This window comes from Haemorhous mexicanus, chromosome 13 (assembly GCF_027477595.1).
Source record: "Haemorhous mexicanus isolate bHaeMex1 chromosome 13, bHaeMex1.pri, whole genome shotgun sequence".
Taxonomy (NCBI): Eukaryota; Metazoa; Chordata; class Aves; order Passeriformes; family Fringillidae; genus Haemorhous; species Haemorhous mexicanus.
The window spans coordinates 22,499,721-22,519,256 of NC_082353.1; the positions used below are offsets into that span (position 1 = coordinate 22,499,721).

Below are 19,536 nucleotides of genomic sequence, written 5' to 3' on the forward strand. Positions count from 1 at the left end.
GCCTTGTCTATAGTCCTCTTGGCCTAGTGGAAGGTGTGCCTTGCCCATGGCAGGGGGGCTTGGAGCTAGGTGATCTTTAATGTCCCTTCCAACCCAAACCACTCGATGCAGCAAGTGTAAGTACTGAAAATTATATCCTCATGAAGGAAAAAAGTTAATGCTGCAAGCTGAAAATGGTGCATGAGTGTTAAGATAATTTCTATGCTTCTAGCCCTTCAAGTTTTTTATTTTCTATTTCTCAGTAGTATTTATGTTAATAACAGTCTTTTAGCAGTGATAAATGACTGGGTCTGAGTGTAATTATGAAAACTTTGTCAGAAAAGAAAACTGGAGTAATTCTTCTTGCGCTAAGGCAGTATTAGTGGACGTAAAATCCAGAGTGGAGATAGAGGAGTCCTTGAAAATAGTACAGTTAAACAAACTTACTCTTCAGTAGACCCTTGTGATGTTCTGTTTTGTATGGTTTAATTTTGGGGTTTTTTTCTTGTTTTCATTTAGGGTTCTTAATTTTTGTTTATGACCAATACTGAAAACCTCCTGTGTTTGACACTAACTTTGAAGCCATATTTGTAATATTTATAATTTTATAATATTTAATATCTCAGCAAGGCTTGGAGCTTTGCATCGTAAAGTGGGAGAGATTTGTCACAAGTGTGGAGGTGATGATAAAGTTTATGTTGTACACTGAGACAAGCCGGTGTCTTCTGCCACTCCTTGTTGTGTGCTTGTGTTTGGCCTTGCAAAGGTTATACTGGAGAGAGGGTTACCTTTTAAATTAAAAGCTTGCTATCTTGGTTAACTTGTTTTCTGCATCTCCAAATAGACACTGTGTTTCCTATTTGGATCACATAAGTAGATTTGTTAAAAGCACACGAACAGGGCACCAGGCTGGGGTTGCACACACCGGTGCTAGTTTTATAGTACCTTTTCTGTGTAAGAGGTTACAGTGGAATTCTAAAAGTCTGTGTAGTCCCAACATCCTGTTTCTTTTAACTCCTTGTCCTGTAAGAAAAGTTGCAGAAAGTCCTGTAATGACATAAATTGTTCTCCTGGGGAATTTCCTAATTCTTTGGTCTGCTTTGTATATGCCCTTACGCAAAGATACATTTATCTTCTCTCTATGAATAACTTAAATTAGTCAGAGAAGGTCCTCAAGCTTTGTGGTTGTGTGTATATATATATATATATATATATATATATATTTGTGTGTGTGTGTGTATGTGTGTATTTTTTTTTCTGTGTGCTTTCTTAAGTTATCGTATCTGGTTTTTTGATAGAAACCATGCCATCGTTTTAGTGATGCAGTTCTTGCAATGTTCTCAGCATATATTTTTCCCTGATCTCTACACCATCCAAATGTAATCTCTTCCCCAAGATGTTCTACTTTTTGTATGAACTTTTGTTTTGTGAGTCTTGTGTTGAAGAGTCACAATCTTTGAATACAACAAGTAGAATTGGAGATTCCCACACTAATATCCTTTCTTTTATCTAAAAGACTTCTTTGTTCTGCTCTGAACCTAACCATGGTTGGATCCCTCTTTAAGTAGAGATTTGAATTGGATGAACTCTGGGATTCATCTTAACCTGAGTTTTTTCATGATTTTCAGGAAGAGTTGCTATAGATATAGATTCTGTTTGCACTTAGCTAATTTGTAAGGTCTTTATTTTGCCCAACAGTAAATTTTACTGTACTTGAATAGCATCCACTTCTCTGATAATACAGCTGATACTACATATGTCCTTAATAAAAGAGTTTTCTAAAATACAAGGTTACTGTATTTTTAAATGGTATTCCATGCAGGGCCTTAGTTTCATGTGAAGGTTTCTCTCTAGAGAAGCCAGAAGCTTGGAATATTGTGAACTCTGGCCATTTGGGCTTTCTAGAAGCTCTGAGCTGGGTGTCTGAGAATTCAGTTTTGTCCCTGCATGTGGTCTCCCTGAGGTGGTTTTTTTTTTTTTTGGTGGTTTTTTTTTTTTTCCTTTGAAACTTTTTTTTTATTGCAGCGCTCAAGAATTATGACTACTTTCGGGGGAGAAATAGCTTTGGTTTCTTTGCTAGCAAATAATGTTTTCTGTTAAAAATATTGTGGTTCTGAGCTGTTACTTGATTAAGGAAGGACTAACCTCACTTTTCTTCTGAACCAATGCTTGTGATTATTGTTAACCAAGAATGGAACTTTGTCTTTCTCCTCCCCCTTTGCATTCCTCCCTAGGGATTTTGGCAATTGGTCTTATTAATGAAGCTCTGGATGAAGGGGACGCCAAGAAGACTCTTCAAGCCTTACAGACTCCTGCAGCAAAACTGGAGGGTGTAGCCCCAAAGGTAGCACAGCATTACCAAGATACACTACTTCGAGCCAAGAGAGAGAAAGCCCAGGTGAGTGCAGTTAAATGCACCTCTTGAAAGACCTTTGCATTAATGTTACTGTAATGTTACTGGTCTTGAAAGTCGGGAATCAAAATTGGCAATGAAGAGGTGGGCATTCTGCATACCTTCAACTGATCTTAACCAATCAGAAAGAGATTTCAGCCAGCAGTGTGATTCCATGAACTGTGGAGATGGGTATAAGGATATTAAGTGCACATGGTGGCTTGCTATAGCTAAACTCGGGTCCCAGGTGAGATACGTATCTTTTTTGTGAAAAAGTAATATTCATTATCTGTTTTTGTGAGGAGGCCATGTTCATTCCAGGAGTACGGAACTTCTGCTTGCAAGTTTTCTGCAAGCTTAAGTATTTTATTCTAATGTTCTGTGTTAAATGTACTCTTAGGTATAGTTATATATATGGAAAAAAAAAAAGGTTAAATGTACTCTTAGGTAGAGTTATATATATGGCAAAAAAAAAAAGGAAGCGGAAAAATCTGTAAAGTGATAAATTAGAAAAAAGATGTGAAACAACATACATGCTACCAGCAAAATATATATGCTGTTGTTTACCTGATGACCCTTCTATAGCTTATGACTTTTTTGAGCAGAAGTTGTCATTAGCCAAGGACTTCTATCTACATGTACATAGTTGCAGTTTTCAGTAATTGAAAGGTGAAGATGAAGAGAGGAAGAGCAAGTTTCATCTTATACCTTTCATCAAGGTATAAGAAAGGATGACTAGTGCACGTGTGTGTACGCAAGTGATTTTTGGGTAGTAGGGAGCGGACACTGATTTTTTTTTCCCATATCTATTTTCAGGGAAGTAGCAGATGTCTGCTTTCAGTGGCTTAAGAGTGTTTTACTTTCTTTTTTCTGCTGTGGAGCTCATTGCTCAAGTAGCAGTGCACAATTTTGTATAGAGGCTAAGGTCTAGATTGTGTTGAACATTTTGTTTTTGACTAAAGGTAAACCAGTGTGATGACAATAGCTGAAAACTGTATGCAATTCTGATGAAAATCATTAAGCAGCTTTCCCAAGGGTCTTGACAGGGTTAATGTTCCTCAGGATCCATTTTGTGCTGAAGCATTTCCTCTCGCTGAGTCAGAATGAAACAATGAAATCTTTTTATCCTGTACTTAAACTTGTGCCAGATTGTGCCGGTAACTTCTGGGTTGGTATGAAATTACCTTATTTAGGCATAAGATAAATAAAGGGCTTCTCCCAGCAGCATGGGAATAATTCCAGAAATGGAAAGATCATATTATACAGTAACAGTGTGGGGAAAATAAGCACAATCTGAAATCAACTGTTATGAACTAGCAATTTCTGTACCTTGGGGCTGAGAAGGATTATTGTTCACCTCAAGATGTTGTTCAGTTGCTTACTTTATTGGGGAGTGCTGTATCATGCATGTTTCTGATGTGATGAGGTGAGAGAGAAAAAAACAGTAGACTCCATAGTATGTTACACTGTGTGTATCTTGCAGAAAGCCTTGCAGCAGTAAAACTGTAGAGAAGCACAGTATGGTTTTGGTAGTCTTCAGGTTGACTTCTGTGGATAGATAGTACAGTAGAGTTACAGTGATTATTCTCCCCCACATCCTGGACAGGAATTTTGCTGTTGCTGGTACTCTTGTGGGACTGTCTGGCTTTCAGATGAAGTCTGCCTGTGAAGGTCATGTTAAGCTCTTGAATGAAGTATCATTTAGCCAGTTAGTTTCAGATCTGCCAAAACAGTGGTTAAAATGTGGAAAGCACATAAGGAAATGTTAATTTTAAGTCTGGCCTTAAAGCTCTTGAATGTTGTACATAGTGGTTCTTTTGTGCACTGTGATTATTATTCCCTTCCAGAACTAAAGGTTTCCTGTGTTCTGTTTGTATGAGAAAAGTTGTCAGAGGGATGGTAGTTGCACTTTAGCATTTTTTTTGGTAGTTACCTGCAGGAAGCACCAGTGGGTGGAGAGAAACTTATACTTGGCAACTGCTGGGTCATTGTTCTCTATGTATATTTTGGGACTTGCAAAACACTCGTCCCTTTCCTCCTCTCAAATTTCTGCATGTAACATCAGCTCATTAGGCTGGATTTCCCAGCCAAAATACGGGATACTGTGTGATCACTGGTCCTTGACAGGCAATCTGTTAAAATAAAGATTTAAAACATGGCTTTGACTGCTATATGTGTGCACCCATCCACAGCACATACGATGCTTTTTGCTTTGTTACTTTGTACAGGTTTGTGAAGTTTTGTGGGCACGAAATGAACAGCCTGATGTGACGTTAGTTACCCAAAGGTTTATTAGTTTCTGCACACAGATGTGCAACAGCAGCTCTCTGTAGTCCTCTTCTGTTGAAGGACTGGCTTCCTGGGAAATCATATACTCTTGGCTAGTATGGCTTTAGGACTAGCTGGTAATAAGTCCCTGGCCTTGTGTTTGCTCATCTTATTAGAGTGATTCTTATTGATAGAATTTCTTGTTTGTTCTGTTTCCTGAGAATTTTTTTTGTCTGAGAGAAAGTGTTGAGTTTGGTAATGCCATAGTAGTCTCTGCCAGTCACAAATCCACACTATGTCCTTGTGCTGGAGTTAGTTAGGAAGACTGAAATACTTCTTTTTCCCTCTATTATGGAAAGCTACTCTATTGGCTGTTTCTGAATATAGGTTATCTTACGTGGCAAAAATAGTGATACTTTTCTCCTGATATTGTATATTTTTCTTGTTGTATTCTCTTCAGGACACACAGGATGAAACAGCTGTACTTTGGCTAGATGAAATTCAGAATGGGATTCATAAGGCTAACAAGGACACAGAGGAGTCCCAGAGATGTAAGTATTATCACACAGTATTGCAATTAATCCCCACTTCCAGCCAAATACCAGTTATTTAAGGAAAAATTGGGGGCTAGAAATGTCATGTACATGTGGCAAAGGAAACCAAAAGAGCCTATAGGCTTCTGGTGCAGGTGTGGTTTTTTGAGGAGTGAATGTCAGATTCTTCAAATACTAAATTTCTTCTCTTGTGGGAGATATGCATTTTTTCCCAGTTTTTCGTGTGACCATTAGACTGCGTTACCTTGTTGGACAAATCTTTTTCAAATTGTTTGTCGTTTGTGACTAATTGTGCGTGTCTCTGGGTGATTGGTTAGAAGTGAGAGTGTTCACATGCACTATCGAAATGGTGTTTTCTGGTGGGCATTACCTTTTATTTGCGTGAGATACTGTTGTCTTGTCTTGGTTCTCTCAGGTATTACCAGACAAACACATTTTTTTGGATACAGAGAGAACTACAACATCAGTGATACACACCTTTGCTCCTTAATGCAGTCTGCAGGTGGACTGGTCCACCCATTGTTGCATCCCAGTCTTTATGACGTTGTTGTTTCTGTCTGCAGAAAAAAATAAATTATTACTGCTCTGGTTGTTGAAAAGGCCTCTTTTGAGTTGTGACTGGCTCTGCCAGAGGAAACTGCGCTAACTGAAACAGACATCAGATGAGAGCTGTAACTGTGTGTGTTGAAAAGTTCTGGTGGTAAATCAGCACCATACTGGGACTTTGGGTGCACCATTACATGCTGTCAGGTGAAGTTCCACACATGGTTGGATACTCTGTACTGAAGAGGCCTCTATACTGCAAGTTGTCTGGTTGGTTTTTTATTTATGTTTCATGTTTATGTACACTTAAAATTCACATATCTTACATACAACCCAGCTATGAGGATGTGTTCATGTTGCCTTGCTCTGTTCTGCCATTCTGTGCTTGCTGTGAGCTACTGAGCCCCTGCGCTAACTTGCTTTCTTGTGTTTTCCAAGTCTCCTTAGGAATTCTGGCCATTAATGAAGCAGTAGATCATGGTGACGTTAGCCAGACCCTGAGTGCCTTGCGTTCACCTGATGTTGGTCTGTACGGAGTCACTCCAGAATGTGCTGAGACGTACCAGCAAGAATTGTCAGAAGTTAAGAAAAGGGCAGCAGGTACACCTTAAGTAGCTAACTATTAGTGAAATAAACACAAGATTATTGTACATGGAATTGTAACTAGAGTTAAAAAAGCCCCTGGGAAAAATCCTATGGTGTAGATAGCAGCTGTGGATGCTTTGTGAAATAAGTTTTTTTTTTTTAAAAAAAAGAATGTTAATAGTATAATGTTTTCCACTTATACAATGTGTTGTGTTTAGGTGGCTCTCATATGAGGTTATTAGGGACTCAGAAACATTCCTTTCCTTGTTTGGAGAAAGAAGAATCTGTAAAGTAAATTTCCTGGTTGTAACATTTGTATGTGTGAAAGGTAAGACACTTGTCAGTGTTTCAGATTTCTAATTGCGGTTTCTGCTCTTAGGGGGCAATGGCAGCGAGTGGGTGAAACACTGGGTGAGAGGAGGCTATCATTATTATCATAACCTGCGGACCAAAGAGGGAGGATGGGATGAACCAGCAGAATTTGTGCAAAATGACACTCAGCTGTCACGGGAAGAGATACAGGTAGAGTAATAGATTAACACATGCTCCTTCTCTCAAAAGTTGACGTTCTCACCATTCCCACCTTTAATGCAGCTCTAAGATAGAATGCTTCAATGCCATAGTCATGTTAACACGCTTAGTAACTCATTTGATTTGCTAGGCATCATCAGTTTGTGTGTCACAGCTCCTTGTCCTATTTCATAAAAATTTATCCTGTCACTAAAAGAGTACAGGACCATGTTGTCACTGTTTTTTGAAAGACAGCTTTGGAGTTTCTTGTGTGGAAAGCTGATGTAACATCCTTTTTCTTGTATTTCCATTTTCTTTTTCTGGCTTCTCTTCCTATCATTACATTAAATCAGAGCACCATATCTGGAGTCACTGCAGCATACAACCGAGAACAGTTGTGGCTTGCAAATGAGAACCTGATTATGAAACTTCAGGCTTGTTGTCGAGGGTATCTTGTTCGCCAGGAATTCAACTCAAGAATGAATTTTTTGAAGAAGCAAGTCCCAGCAATCACTTGCATTCAGGTAGTGATACCCTTTAATTCTGTTTAGAGCTTGTACTCTGCAGTTGTTTCCTGTACACAAGCTTATAAACAGTTTTTGTTCAATTCACGTAGTTACAGCACACAATTGTCTTTGCCTCGTATTGTAACTTATATAAAAACATTTCCTTCTCCAGTGAGTGTTGGTATATTATTTGCTTTTAAGTGTCATATATAATCAATCCAGTAATCACATAGAATTGGAGAGAGAAAAAGTTATATGAGGAAGCTTTAACAGTTACTTTTTTACATGTTTCAGTGTTTCAGGAATAAGGAAATATGAAGTGTGTTGAATGTGTTGATGGTGATAGTACCATGAGATGCATTGCTGCTGTGATTCATCATGAATTAAAGAGAAACAACATGGTCTTCAGTATTCTTGCTTCTCTTCAAATTTGTCCAGGGATTTGCAGGACTGGGGACCTGAAGGAGATAGTTGGATAATTCAGCATGAAATCGGGTGCATTTACAGGACAGCCACAAAAAAATTCTTCTGCAGTGTTGTAGCTGAATTGTGTGCACATGCAACAGTTGCTTTGCACCCTATTACCATTTTATTATTTCAGCAGTAGATACTCTGCCTGTATATTTGACAAAACCTCCACACTCACTCCCAGCTTATCAAAATAACACAGCCTCCCTTTAAGTGTAGTCCAACCCCTTGCCTGACTTCTCTTCCCAAGTGTGGATGGCAGTGGGTCCGCTGGGAAGGCTTAAACTGTTACACCGTTGTTCTCAGCAGCAGCAGCTAACACATGATCCTCATGTAGAACAGTTTCTGTCAACTTGGCTGTTTCACTGTATCCTTGACCCCTAACTGCTTCAGAGGGCCCAGGCTCTTCATGGTGCAATTTCAAGTCTCTCATGATTATATTTGGAAAATAGTTAATGCTTCGCACAGTGTATCTCTTGATAAGACAAGCATGTCTCCTTCATGTTTCATTTAGCCAAAAGGGCATTTGGAAGCTGAGGAACACAAAGAAGCTCAGATTTGTAATTACTTCTGTTCAGTTAGAAAAGTAAAGTGAATGTGCCTGTTTTGTTTTCAGTCTCAATGGCGTGGCTACAAGCAAAGGAAGGCATATCAAACCCGTTTGGATTACCTACGCGCACAAAAGGACCAAGTAGTAAAGGTAGTGCATGTTCTCTGCTGACTGGTTTGGTAGGCCTTTGAGGTAGTGAACTTCGTAGATAAATTTTCTGAGTGTTTTTGTTACCCTTCAATAGATTCAGTCAATGACCAGGATGTATCAAGCCAGAAGACGTTACAGAGATCGTCTGCAGTATTTCAGAAACCACGTAAGAGGCTATCTGGTATTCTGTACCTGACTTTGGTACTCTTTCCAGAATGATGTCAAGTGCTTTTTTGTTTCTTAAATCCTAGATAAATGATGTCGTAAAAATTCAAGCCTTTATTCGAGCAAACAAAGCCCGAGAAGACTACAAAACCCTCAGTAAGTATTGCCAAGAGGATAAAACTGCTGTGGCTCGAATCTCTGTCGGTGAGGGATCATAGATTCATAGAAGAGATTCCCCAACTCTCTCTGCCTGTCTCCATAGGAGAGATGCTCCAGCCCCTGATCATCTTTGTAGCCCTCCTCTGGACTTGGTCCTGCAGCTCCACATCCTTCTTCCTATGTTGGGGGCCCCAGAGCTGAACACAGTACTCCAGGTGGGGGTCTCATTAGAGTAGAGTAGAGGAGGAGAATCACCTGCCTTGACATCCTGACCACACTGCTTTTGATGCAGCCCGGGATGCAGTTGGCTTTCTGTGCTGCAAGTGCACATTGCTGGGTCATGTCAAGCTTCTTGTCAAGCAATATGATATTGGCTGTGTGATCTATAACATCAAGACAGTTTTGAGGAGTAGTTGGGATGAAGTTGATAGGGAAGTGCAGGGAGTAGGTAGTTCTTGAGGCTGAAGGAGAAGTTGATTCTGGCTGCCTTTATTTTTCAGCAGGAAAAAAACCCAAAAACCTGTAGCTTTGCAATTAGCTCTGACAGTGTGGACTACCCTATGCTAATACTGACTTTGTTCTTGATTTAGCTCTCTTACAGTTCTCAAAACAGGAGAATCAAAATGTCTGAAGCTGTTTAGACAAGATGGTGCTAATTTGACTCCGAGTGCTCCTTGTGCTGTTTAAACATAGATAAGACAAATATTTACTTCTGTTTGCCATCCCCTAGTGTTGTCTCTTTTCTTGCCTGTTTTTAGTTAATGCTGAAAATCCACCTATGGCTGTGGTTCGGAAATTTGTCCACTTGCTTGATCAAAGTGACCAAGATTTTCAGGAGGAGCTTGAGCTAATGAAACTGCGTGAAGAAGTTGTAACCTTGATCCGATCCAATCAGCAACTGGAAAATGACCTCAATCTCATGGACATCAAAATTGGTTTGCTAGTGAAAAACAAAATTACATTGCAGGTAAGAAATGTGTTGTTGGGAGACCAGCTACACATAGAATTGAGCCCAGTGGTAGTTAGTGTGGAGAGCTCCTGGCCTCAGATGTTGGTTGCTCCGGCCCAGTGGAAAACATTTACCCTGACTTAGTTTTTACTCCCAGTATGTTCTTAGTTAATTCCACTAATTTAGTATGTATCCCTAGAAAGAAAACTAGGAGGAGAAGAAACAAGTCCTGAAGCCAAAAAAGGCAACAGGACTATCTTGACCTAACAAATGCAACAGGTTTTGTATTGAAGGGCTTTGAGACCCTTTTTTGTTGCTCCTTTGGGGCTAAACAAGTCACATGCCACGAGCTTTCAGCTAGGGGGGTGATTTTGGAGGCAGGAGACATGCTTGTGTGGCTTGGTTGCTCGTTGGTTAAAGGAAGTACCCTCTATCTAAGCTTGGCTGGTGTGATTAATTTCCAAAAAAAAAAAAAAAAAACCAAAAAATAAAACCCAGCCTCTTGCTGATACAGCATAGTCTTTTCTTCAAGCAGAAGTACTGGTCAGCTTTTCATGTGGTCCTGAATTCATTGCACTAGGCTTCTCTGAGTGCAAAATCTCAATTGGTCTATTGAAATTTATCTTAGAAGGAAGCTGCAGCAGTTGGGCTGATGATTGCAGTGAAAAGTGCCATTGCTATCAGAGTATGTGGAGGTAGTGAGCTAGGTGAATATGGAACAGTATTTGTAAACTGTAAGCCCAGTTTAAAAAAGGAAAACATTTCCAAGTGTCTTCAGAATGTTACCAGCTCTGATCATAATTGCTACCAGGAGTGACTAACCCTCCTAGGGTTTCAGACAAATTCACAGTCAGCAACAAAGCAGAACATATACTTCCAATTGGAGAAACTGCTGCCATGGCAAACAGTGCTTCACTTTAATAGCCCCAGACATTCCTTGACCCTGCATTTCCACACCAAGAGAAGTAGCTCTCAGATGCAACTGTTTTCCAGTATTTCTTGTTTGAAACTTCTGAGAGTGAAATCTGTACCTGTTCATTCTTTCCAGGATGTTGTTTCTCATAGCAAAAAACTTACCAAGAAGAACAAGGAACAGCTCTCTGACATGATGATGCTGAACAAACAAAAGGGAGGTTTGAAAGCATTGAGCAAAGAAAAACGAGAAAAGTTGGAAGCCTATCAGCATTTGTTCTACCTGCTTCAGGTAAGCAACTTCTTACACTGCTCGGTAACCTTTTGTCATAGAAGGTGATATGCCTTAGCACAGTCTTTGCTTGTGCACTGTAGTTGTTATAGAAGCAGTAAGGTTGGAAAGGACCTTTAAAATCAAGTCCAGCCAGCAACTGTTTTGAGCCACCTTAGTTTTTAGCAACACCAGCGGGCACATGCACACTAAGTAATTTTTTTTGTTGTTGTAGACTAACCCAACCTACTTGGCCAAGCTGATTTTTCAGATGCCTCAAAACAAATCCACAAAATTCATGGATTCTGTCATCTTCACGCTGTATAACTATGCATCCAATCAAAGAGAGGAATACCTGTTGTTGCGACTTTTCCAAACAGCACTGCAGGAAGAGATCAAGTATGTGGTAGCATACGGCACATTCTTGCTGTTGAATCAGTTTTGGCAGTTCCTGAAAATGAGGCACATTTTCATATGAAGTCTAGTGCTTATATGCAGATAATGCTAATCTGTCCCTTCACTTTCCTTTTCCCATTTCATATCTATTAATGTAGTCTATCAAAGAAGAATCAAGTGTGTTAATAGAAGATGAAAGCTTTTCACTTCAATCAAGATTTCAGTGCTCAACATGGCAGCTACTTCTGATCTGATGCAAAGTCATTCTAAAATTCAGTCAAATCTCAATTCTCCAGTGTCTGATTATAAATATATCCAACAAACTGTAAATTCAGGCTTTAGGAGCCAGGAAGAGAGCTAAAATCTAAGCTGTCTGGATTTCCAAGAGCTAATGAGAAGTCTGAAATCTCTGTTGTTCATCATTTCTATTTCTTGTCAGTGTTAGAAACTCTGGCTGTCCTCAGACGTATTTTGTTGGATTGATTATTAGGCTTTAGGAGCTCAGTGTTACATGACTTACATGACTGTAACTCAAAGTGTGAGTTCGAGTTACATGACTTTACAATGCAGAGTGGCACAACTTACTGTGAGGAAGACTATGCAATGAACTTTTTGAGGAGCTACCCTCAAGCATTTTTGGGAATGCTTTTTAAGCATGAAGATGATATATGCCCTGAAACAAATAACAACTTCTAAAAATCGTGTGTGTCTCCCCCCACCACACCACCCCCAAAGTTGTGCTTGGAACAGTAGTCCAGGGAAGCGTAGGCAGTGACAGAGTTATGCCTACCTAAAATTTCATATTGATTCTTTCTTCTTCAGATCAAAAGTAGACCAGATACATGAAATTGTGACTGGGAATCCTACTGTTATTAAAATGGTGGTAAGTTTCAATCGTGGTGCCCGTGGTCAGAATGCCCTGAGGCAGATCCTTGCACCAGTTGTGAAGGAAATCATCGATGACAAGTCGCTTAATATCAAAACTGATCCTGTGGATATTTACAAGTCTTGGGTTAACCAGATGGAATCTCAAACTGGAGAGGCCAGGTATGGGACCTGTTAATACTGTATTTTTCTAAACATTGCTTAGCTGCTTTGCATTGCTCAGTTAGTCATTCAAAACCATCCTTGGCTCCACTGCATGCATTTGTCCAACTGTCTCGTCAAGACAGCTTTCATCTGAGAGTTCTAAAGTTCTTAACTCTGGTTATGGTGCTGAGAGTATTGAACAGGAGTGTTATTAAATTATGGAAAAAGAAATGCTCTTTGGTGTTTTCCTATGTTAACTTGATAGTTAGCTATGAGATGCCCTCTAACCTAAAATAATGTATTGTAAGAAAATGTATTTGGGAATTGTTTCCATGTCAGTCCCTGTTCATGTCGTGCTTGGCCTGTGCAAACAGGTACAGTTCTCAAGCACACAAATCTGCTCTTGCTGGCAGAAAGCATCACGTTGTGTTTAATTCTCTTCCTAACATCTTTCTAATTAATATCAGCCATTGATGTCAATTGTATTGAGCTATGTGATTTTGTGTCATTCTGGTTTCTTTTTCTTCAGTGGTTGTGATTTGCTAGAACTTGAGGATTCTGTTGTGTTATTGAGGTTTTTTAACGTACTTAAAAAAATTTTAAAAAAGCAAAAGCTATACAGATTAATGACTTCCTCCATATCAAAAACAGTATACCTTTGCACACTTTATGCAAAATTCTGGATATGGTAAAAATGGAAGTGATTATGTGCATTCAGATTCTTCTCTGTACATGAGATTTAGGATGCACCTTTATGAATTACCAGCTTCGTTTGTCTGTGTTCACTGGAATACTATGCAATAGTTTCAGCTGATTGAAAAAAGGATAAGTATTCCTTCAGCAGCATGTTATATTGATTTTATGGATGCTGCTCTGCTTGTGTCCAAGTTTTCATCATCTTAATACTCAAATGTGTAGCTTTCATTTTCACCAATTCGCAGTCTGAAGTACTACAGTGCATTATGGATGGTGCTTTTTTCCCCTAGTGTGCATGCTGTAAAAAAGATTCAATTTTGAGTTAGCTGGTTCTTTCTTTTTGTGGCCAGTGCAAGGGAAAGTAAAGGAAGTAAAAGCAAAAGAATTTCAGTTCTGATGGTGCCAAACAGGTAAATTTAAGGCAGTGCACAGTATTTTGCGGCGAAGCGAATATGAGTTTCTGTTTTTGGCAGCGAAGTGAATATAAGTATGTTTCTGTGTCAGGCTATACGTTCTTGAAGTGTACTAGCCTGAGTAATACTCTCCTTTACGTGTCTGACTTTTTCAAATAGCAAACTGCCGTATGATGTTACTCCTGAGCAAGCCCTAAGTCATGAAGAGGTGAGGACACGCCTGGATGCCTCAATCAGAAACATGAGGACAGTGACAGACAAGTTCCTGTCTGCCATTATTAGTTCAGTGGACAAAATTCCGTGAGTCTGATACACCAGTGTTATCCCTGAGAAGTTGCTGGTGCTGCTTGCAGCAGTCTTATTTGACCTTTTCGTTCTCTCAGGTATGGAATGCGTTTCATTTCCAAGGTCCTAAAAGACTCCCTGCATGAGAAGTTTCCTGATGCTGGTGAGGATGAGCTTCTGAAGGTGAGGATCTATACACCTTTGTAAATAATTGTCAGCCGAATTGGCTGTGGTGAGCACATCTCATTCTTCTCTCTTGTTAGGTCTCTGTGGAGAGGAGCACATGTAAACCTATTCATTTACCTCTACAGATAGAAAATATTTCACTACACATCACTTGAGATGTAATACATTGTTTAGAAGGAGGTATCCTGATGCTTCTGTTTTGTTTTTGGTATCTTGGGCATTTGGACCTTTAGGTTTCTTGACCTGGGGTTTACTGTTGCTCCTAGAAAGTAAACCTTGGGTTAACTAGTGTAGTTACTGCCTGCTGCTCCTTCCTTAAAGAGACAAGTTAAAAAGTCTGTATGCCAAATTCCTAATGCCCCACCTGGAACATACTGGGATATTTTGACGGCAGTATTTAGAATTGCTTCCCATGATGCCTGGTCAGTTTTGTATTTTGCATTTCAGTTGGTTTGGAGAACTAGAAGGATACTAATATTAGTTGTTCTTAGATGACTACAGCATCGAGGTTTTTCATTGAAATTTCTTTGGTTTTGTGGCTTCTGGTAAATTCTGAATTTATGCCCATGAATGCTCTACTTTTTAATACAACACAGTTTGGTTATTAGAATACTTGACAACATCTCCTTAAGCTTCTCTGCCTCTGCTTCATTGCAAAATAATTACCAATCTGAATGCTGTTTTCTTCTCTCTTCTAGTTCTGTGCTTTCCCATTCTGAGACATCGGTTCTTTCTATGCAGGTGAATTAATTTCTTCCATCTGTAAATTTAGGTGGAAAACTGCAGGTTTTGTTAATCCTCGTGGAAATAATGTAACTGTACACATGAAAGTCAAAACTGCAGTTGTGTGCAATACCTACCTGTAGATTTTTTTTTTTAGCAACTGAAGATACTCATATAATATACTGTTCTTTTTGCCCCATAAGTTTAGATGTCATTAATTCAATTTCTTTCATGGATGTTTTTCTCTTTTTACTGGCAGTAAACAGGCTGTTAATGGTCAGCAGACTGATAACATCCACAGCATAATTTGTGAGAGTACAGCAGAAGCTTGCATAAAACACTTGTCCAAACATGGCCTCACTGAAACCAGTTATTAATTTCTGGGACTTAGCAATGGCTAGATTTTTTTCTCTCTGTTTTCAACTGTTTGTTCAGACCCCAGTCTCTTCCATGCATTTTAGTCACATGAAAAGCAGGTGAAGCCAAGGTTCAGTGACCTGGCCTTCTGCAAATGAGCATGTGGTGAGAGAGCTTTTGCTTTAAATGAGCAGGGTGAATTAATACCTTTCCTTGCTAGAATTACTTTTGGCAAAATATCCAGCACAGGGTGGAAGAATATTGTGAGCATATGGATAATGTGATAATCTCTATTTGTAGTTCTTTGAAATGGACTGCTGCTCACATTTGACTAGGTAAATTGGATTTTCAAAGCATCCAATGCCATTTGTTTTCTGTACTTCTGATTTTCTTACTTCCAGATTAAATGGTTTCTCACTAACTGGGGGTCTGTGCCTGAATATCTTGCTGGCTTATAGAAGAAGGCTTTTATTCCAAAAGAGGGAAGGGCTTTGCACAAGAAATGGAAAATAATTTCCTCAATTTACCTTCTTGGTGTGCCGTTCTTCCTCCCTAATTTTGCTTTGTCAGAGATGGCAGCCAGTGCTTTATGCTTCTTTAAAAATTGGCTCTTGTTCCACACTGAAACTTCATTATCAGATTCCTCTATACCGTGGTCATTCTGCCCTCTGTTAGGCTAATTCAGTTGCATTTAATTCTCCTGACAGACTCTCTCACGCTCATATCAGTAGTTCATTGGTAACTCACAGTATCTCCTATCCGTACATTTTTGTGAGTTGGAGTTCTAAATCTTTACGCATAGGAATATCTGCTGCTGTATTGTCCTGTGACTGATAGTGCTCAGGCTTTCCTCTGTGTTGACTGCCCTATTGCATCTTTATGATATTGGTTTTTTCTTAACACTGTAGATGTTTTGGGATGGTGTGTGCTACAGCAGAACCTTTGTGTTGGAAAGAGGCTTACAAGGAAATAATTTATCTAAACACAGAGTAGTTTCAATAAAATTTGGTTGGGTCCTGTACTTTTGTTTATTGATACATTTCTTCTTTCTTTCTTTCCCAGATTGTTGGCAACTTACTCTATTATCGCTACATGAATCCAGCCATTGTGGCACCAGATGCATTTGACATCATCGACCTTTCAGCTGGAGGTCAGCTGACAACAGATCAACGCAGAAACCTCGGTTCCATTGCAAAGATGTTACAGCATGCTGCATCCAATAAGATGTTCATGGGAGACAATGCTCATCTAAGCATCATTAATGAATACCTATTGCAGTCATACCAGAAATTCAGGTAGAAGACCGTAGCTAATTAAGTTGGGAAGTTTGTCAGAGGGTAACATTGCAAGTAAAAAGGGAAAACAGTAAATTTAGAATATGGAAAATTCTGTCTCTGTCAAATATGCAGTCTGTTTAAAATGAAAGAGATTTCAGTCCAGACTGCCACAAGCATCAGTGACAATGGCAGATAAAATGTGTACCTGGAATTTATGAACAATGGATTGTTCATGAGATTGCAAAGTCAAGAGTTTCAAGTGTCCAAAAAAAAGGTTGCTTTTGCACAGACTTATTACAGCACTTTGGACGTGACATACATTCTTCTGTCCTATGTGAACCCTGGTTGCACATGAAAATGTAGTGGTGATTAGGAATAAAGCAGGTTGGCATTTAGCTATTCATGTAGTTGAAGGAAGCTTTTGTTCAAGAATTGTCTTATCTCCTGTGTTTTGGAAAAAAGGTAACCAGAGGTAGTTGGGGGCAAAGGATGGTAATGCAGTGGGGGCAGGAGAACGAGGTCACTGAAGGCAGTTCTGTCAATTCTGAAAACGAGCACATATCAACATGGCCAGTATCAGTGATTGAATTTATTAGATTGCTTCTGATGTGTTAAACTAAAGCTGCAAACTGTAGTATGCCATAGTGTACCATAGTTTAAAGAGGAGAGTCTATGCTTGAAATTGTCATGGGGAGGTAATGCTCTTGACATATCACATGACTCTTGGAGTCATACTGAGTGTTCTCTCCTTCTTTGTTCTGAAGACGTTTTTTTCAGGCTGCCTGTGAGGTTCCGGAATTGCAGGATAAATTTAATATTGATGAATATTCAGACTTGGTGACTCTCACCAAACCAGTAATTTATATTTCTATCGGTGAAATCATCAATACACACACTGTAAGTATGCATTAGTCACAGTTGCTCCTTATAAGCAGTGTTTGTGAAGAAAATGCTGCTTCTGTCTGAAACACAAAGGGACCAAATACAAGGCCGAAAGTTGTCATGATTGTAGTTTATGAGAGTTTGTTGGTTTATCGAATCAAGTAATTTAGGTATGGCTTCACTAAGTTTCTTTGGAAAGAATTTGAGTATTGTCACATTGTTGTCACAATATTGTCAATACTGAGATATGGACACAGCTCTGAATATTGACATTGCTGCTTTGGAGTTCAGTGATTTTCTTCTAAAAGATACCAGCCTAAAGTACTGAAATTCTACTGTCTAGAAAAGGATATATTGTTAAAACGTAATTGTTTTTTTCTATTCATCTAGTTGCTCTTAGACCATCAAGATGCAATTGCTCCTGAGCACAATGATCCAATTCATGAGCTGCTGGATGATCTTGGAGAGGTTCCTACGATTGAGTCCTTAATAGGTGGTCTAGTTTATTCTGCTAAAGTAATATGTGATATTACCTGAAATGACTTAAAGTGCAGTAAAGAAACAGTAAGAAATCATCACAGGTCCTTCGGGAGGATGTGCTCTAAAAAGCAGCAGCAGATTTATTGCACTATATTTTCTCTGCATAATTTACTGCCCTGAAAAAAAGGGTTCTTTCTCTTCTCCCCACCTACCTCACCTCATCCCACTCTGGACATTTTCTAGAAGACAGATGGATATTGACATATTTTCTTTGTTCCATTACACTGAAACTATTTCTCTGTGCTTGTGTCCCTGTTCCAGCTTGTTTGCTAGGATCCGTCCTTACTGGAGATCTGTAGGTATTCCTTTCAGAGTGCAGTAATAAATGTATTAAATAGCATGTGTTCCTTTAGGAGTCTTTGGCATGTGAACAGGTAACATTTTTCCCTTCCTTTAGAGCTATTTTCGATAAGGAAAATAGATTATCCTCTTCTGGTTGGGGGAAGAAGGAACTAACACTACTAATCTGTGAAACTGTTCTGGAAACCTGAGACACAGTTTACTGCTTCAGGATGTAGCACATACTGGAAGGATGCACAAGTTTATCTCCTTCATTGGTTTCTATGTTGCAGTTATTTGAAGTTTCTAGTCTGGCAGAGGGGAGGGAGGCAAAACAGGCACAGATTTTGGAGAGGATGCTCTGATAGGAAACACTAACCTTAAAGTTGCTTGATCAGAAAGGTTAGAACCTTCTAAAGGAGTGATTGCGAGCACATTTTCTTCCAAGCGTGGCAAAGAACTGTAAGAGGCATTATCTGAACAAGCAGAGACCATGGGTCTAGCTAGAACTTGCCCTCCTTCCCCATTTCATTTCTCCTGTGTGCATTGTTTCACTATGGCTAATATGTCAGATCTTTCTGCAGCCCTTTAAAAAATGGGGGGAAAGGTACCAACTATTGTTCTGGTGAAAGTTCATATGCGGTTAGAGCAAAAAAATTTCTTTTTGATGGGATGGCTTACTTTGTTCAAGAGATGATGACAAGCTCAGTTGCTAGCGAGCTCTTTGCTCTTAGCTTGAAACATGCATTTTGATGAGGACATGGACATATGGGCATCATCACATTTTTGTTTTTTACTTTTGGCAGTTCAGCTACTCTTCTCAGTGAGATACTGTGATACAGTGTGGAATGCATGTAAATCTTTAAGGCATGCAAAGTGGTGATTTTGTGGTGCTTTTCTGGCCAGTGCATTCTCTCAGATTTGTTATGAAAAAGTCTGATATTCAAGATGTAGTCTGATACATTCAAGAAAGTCTGATATATTCAAGATGATGTCTTTAAAAGTTGCTTTGAGTTTTGAAAGTGTCCTTTGGACAGTATAGGAAACAGTTTAGTTTTTCTGTGTCTGTTATGTAGGGAGAAATTACAAAGTCCTACAAAGTCAAGAAGGTAAAGAATGTGATTTAATCTATGAACTCTCTCTGCTTGGCAGGGGAAGGTTCTGGCAATGTTAATGACCCCAACAGGGAAATGCTAGCAAAGACTGAGGTGTCTCTCACGCTCACTAATAAATTTGACGTTCCTGGTGATGAGAATGCAGAGATGGATGCAAGGACAATTCTGTTGAAGTAAGTAGGAGGTAACTACCTGGTATGCTACTCAAAAGAAGGAGCAACTGGACCTTTACCAGTTAATCGGCATGTGAAAATGAGAGAATTGAGGCATGATTTAAGGAAATGTGGGGGGACTGTTACTCCAGATATACTGCGATTGTAGCCATGTCCTTTTCCATGCGGTGGCATGACTTTTAATTGATGAAGACTAATAGCCTTTTTGAGAAGCATAGGTCTTA

General features: G+C 39.3%; 1 protein-coding gene across 2 annotated transcripts in view; it reads left to right on the plus strand.

Annotated features, from left to right (window-relative positions):
- Window positions 1–19,536, plus strand: part of IQGAP1 (IQ motif containing GTPase activating protein 1) — a 53,837-nt gene that overhangs the window by 25,810 nt on the left and 8,491 nt on the right. For both annotated transcript variants that reach the window (XM_059858887.1, XM_059858888.1), the window contains exons 15-32: window positions 2,214–2,377; window positions 5,100–5,190; window positions 6,175–6,336; window positions 6,701–6,843; window positions 7,185–7,355; window positions 8,422–8,505; window positions 8,600–8,671; window positions 8,757–8,826; window positions 9,588–9,796; window positions 10,827–10,982; window positions 11,197–11,360; window positions 12,180–12,404; window positions 13,655–13,795; window positions 13,879–13,963; window positions 16,109–16,341; window positions 17,088–17,220; window positions 17,596–17,698; window positions 19,177–19,312. In XM_059858887.1, the coding sequence (XP_059714870.1) occupies window positions 2,214–2,377; window positions 5,100–5,190; window positions 6,175–6,336; window positions 6,701–6,843; window positions 7,185–7,355; window positions 8,422–8,505; window positions 8,600–8,671; window positions 8,757–8,826; window positions 9,588–9,796; window positions 10,827–10,982; window positions 11,197–11,360; window positions 12,180–12,404; window positions 13,655–13,795; window positions 13,879–13,963; window positions 16,109–16,341; window positions 17,088–17,220; window positions 17,596–17,698; window positions 19,177–19,312 (2,542 nt within the window). The remainder of the gene's footprint in view (window positions 1–2,213; window positions 2,378–5,099; window positions 5,191–6,174; window positions 6,337–6,700; window positions 6,844–7,184; window positions 7,356–8,421; window positions 8,506–8,599; window positions 8,672–8,756; window positions 8,827–9,587; window positions 9,797–10,826; window positions 10,983–11,196; window positions 11,361–12,179; window positions 12,405–13,654; window positions 13,796–13,878; window positions 13,964–16,108; window positions 16,342–17,087; window positions 17,221–17,595; window positions 17,699–19,176; window positions 19,313–19,536) is intronic.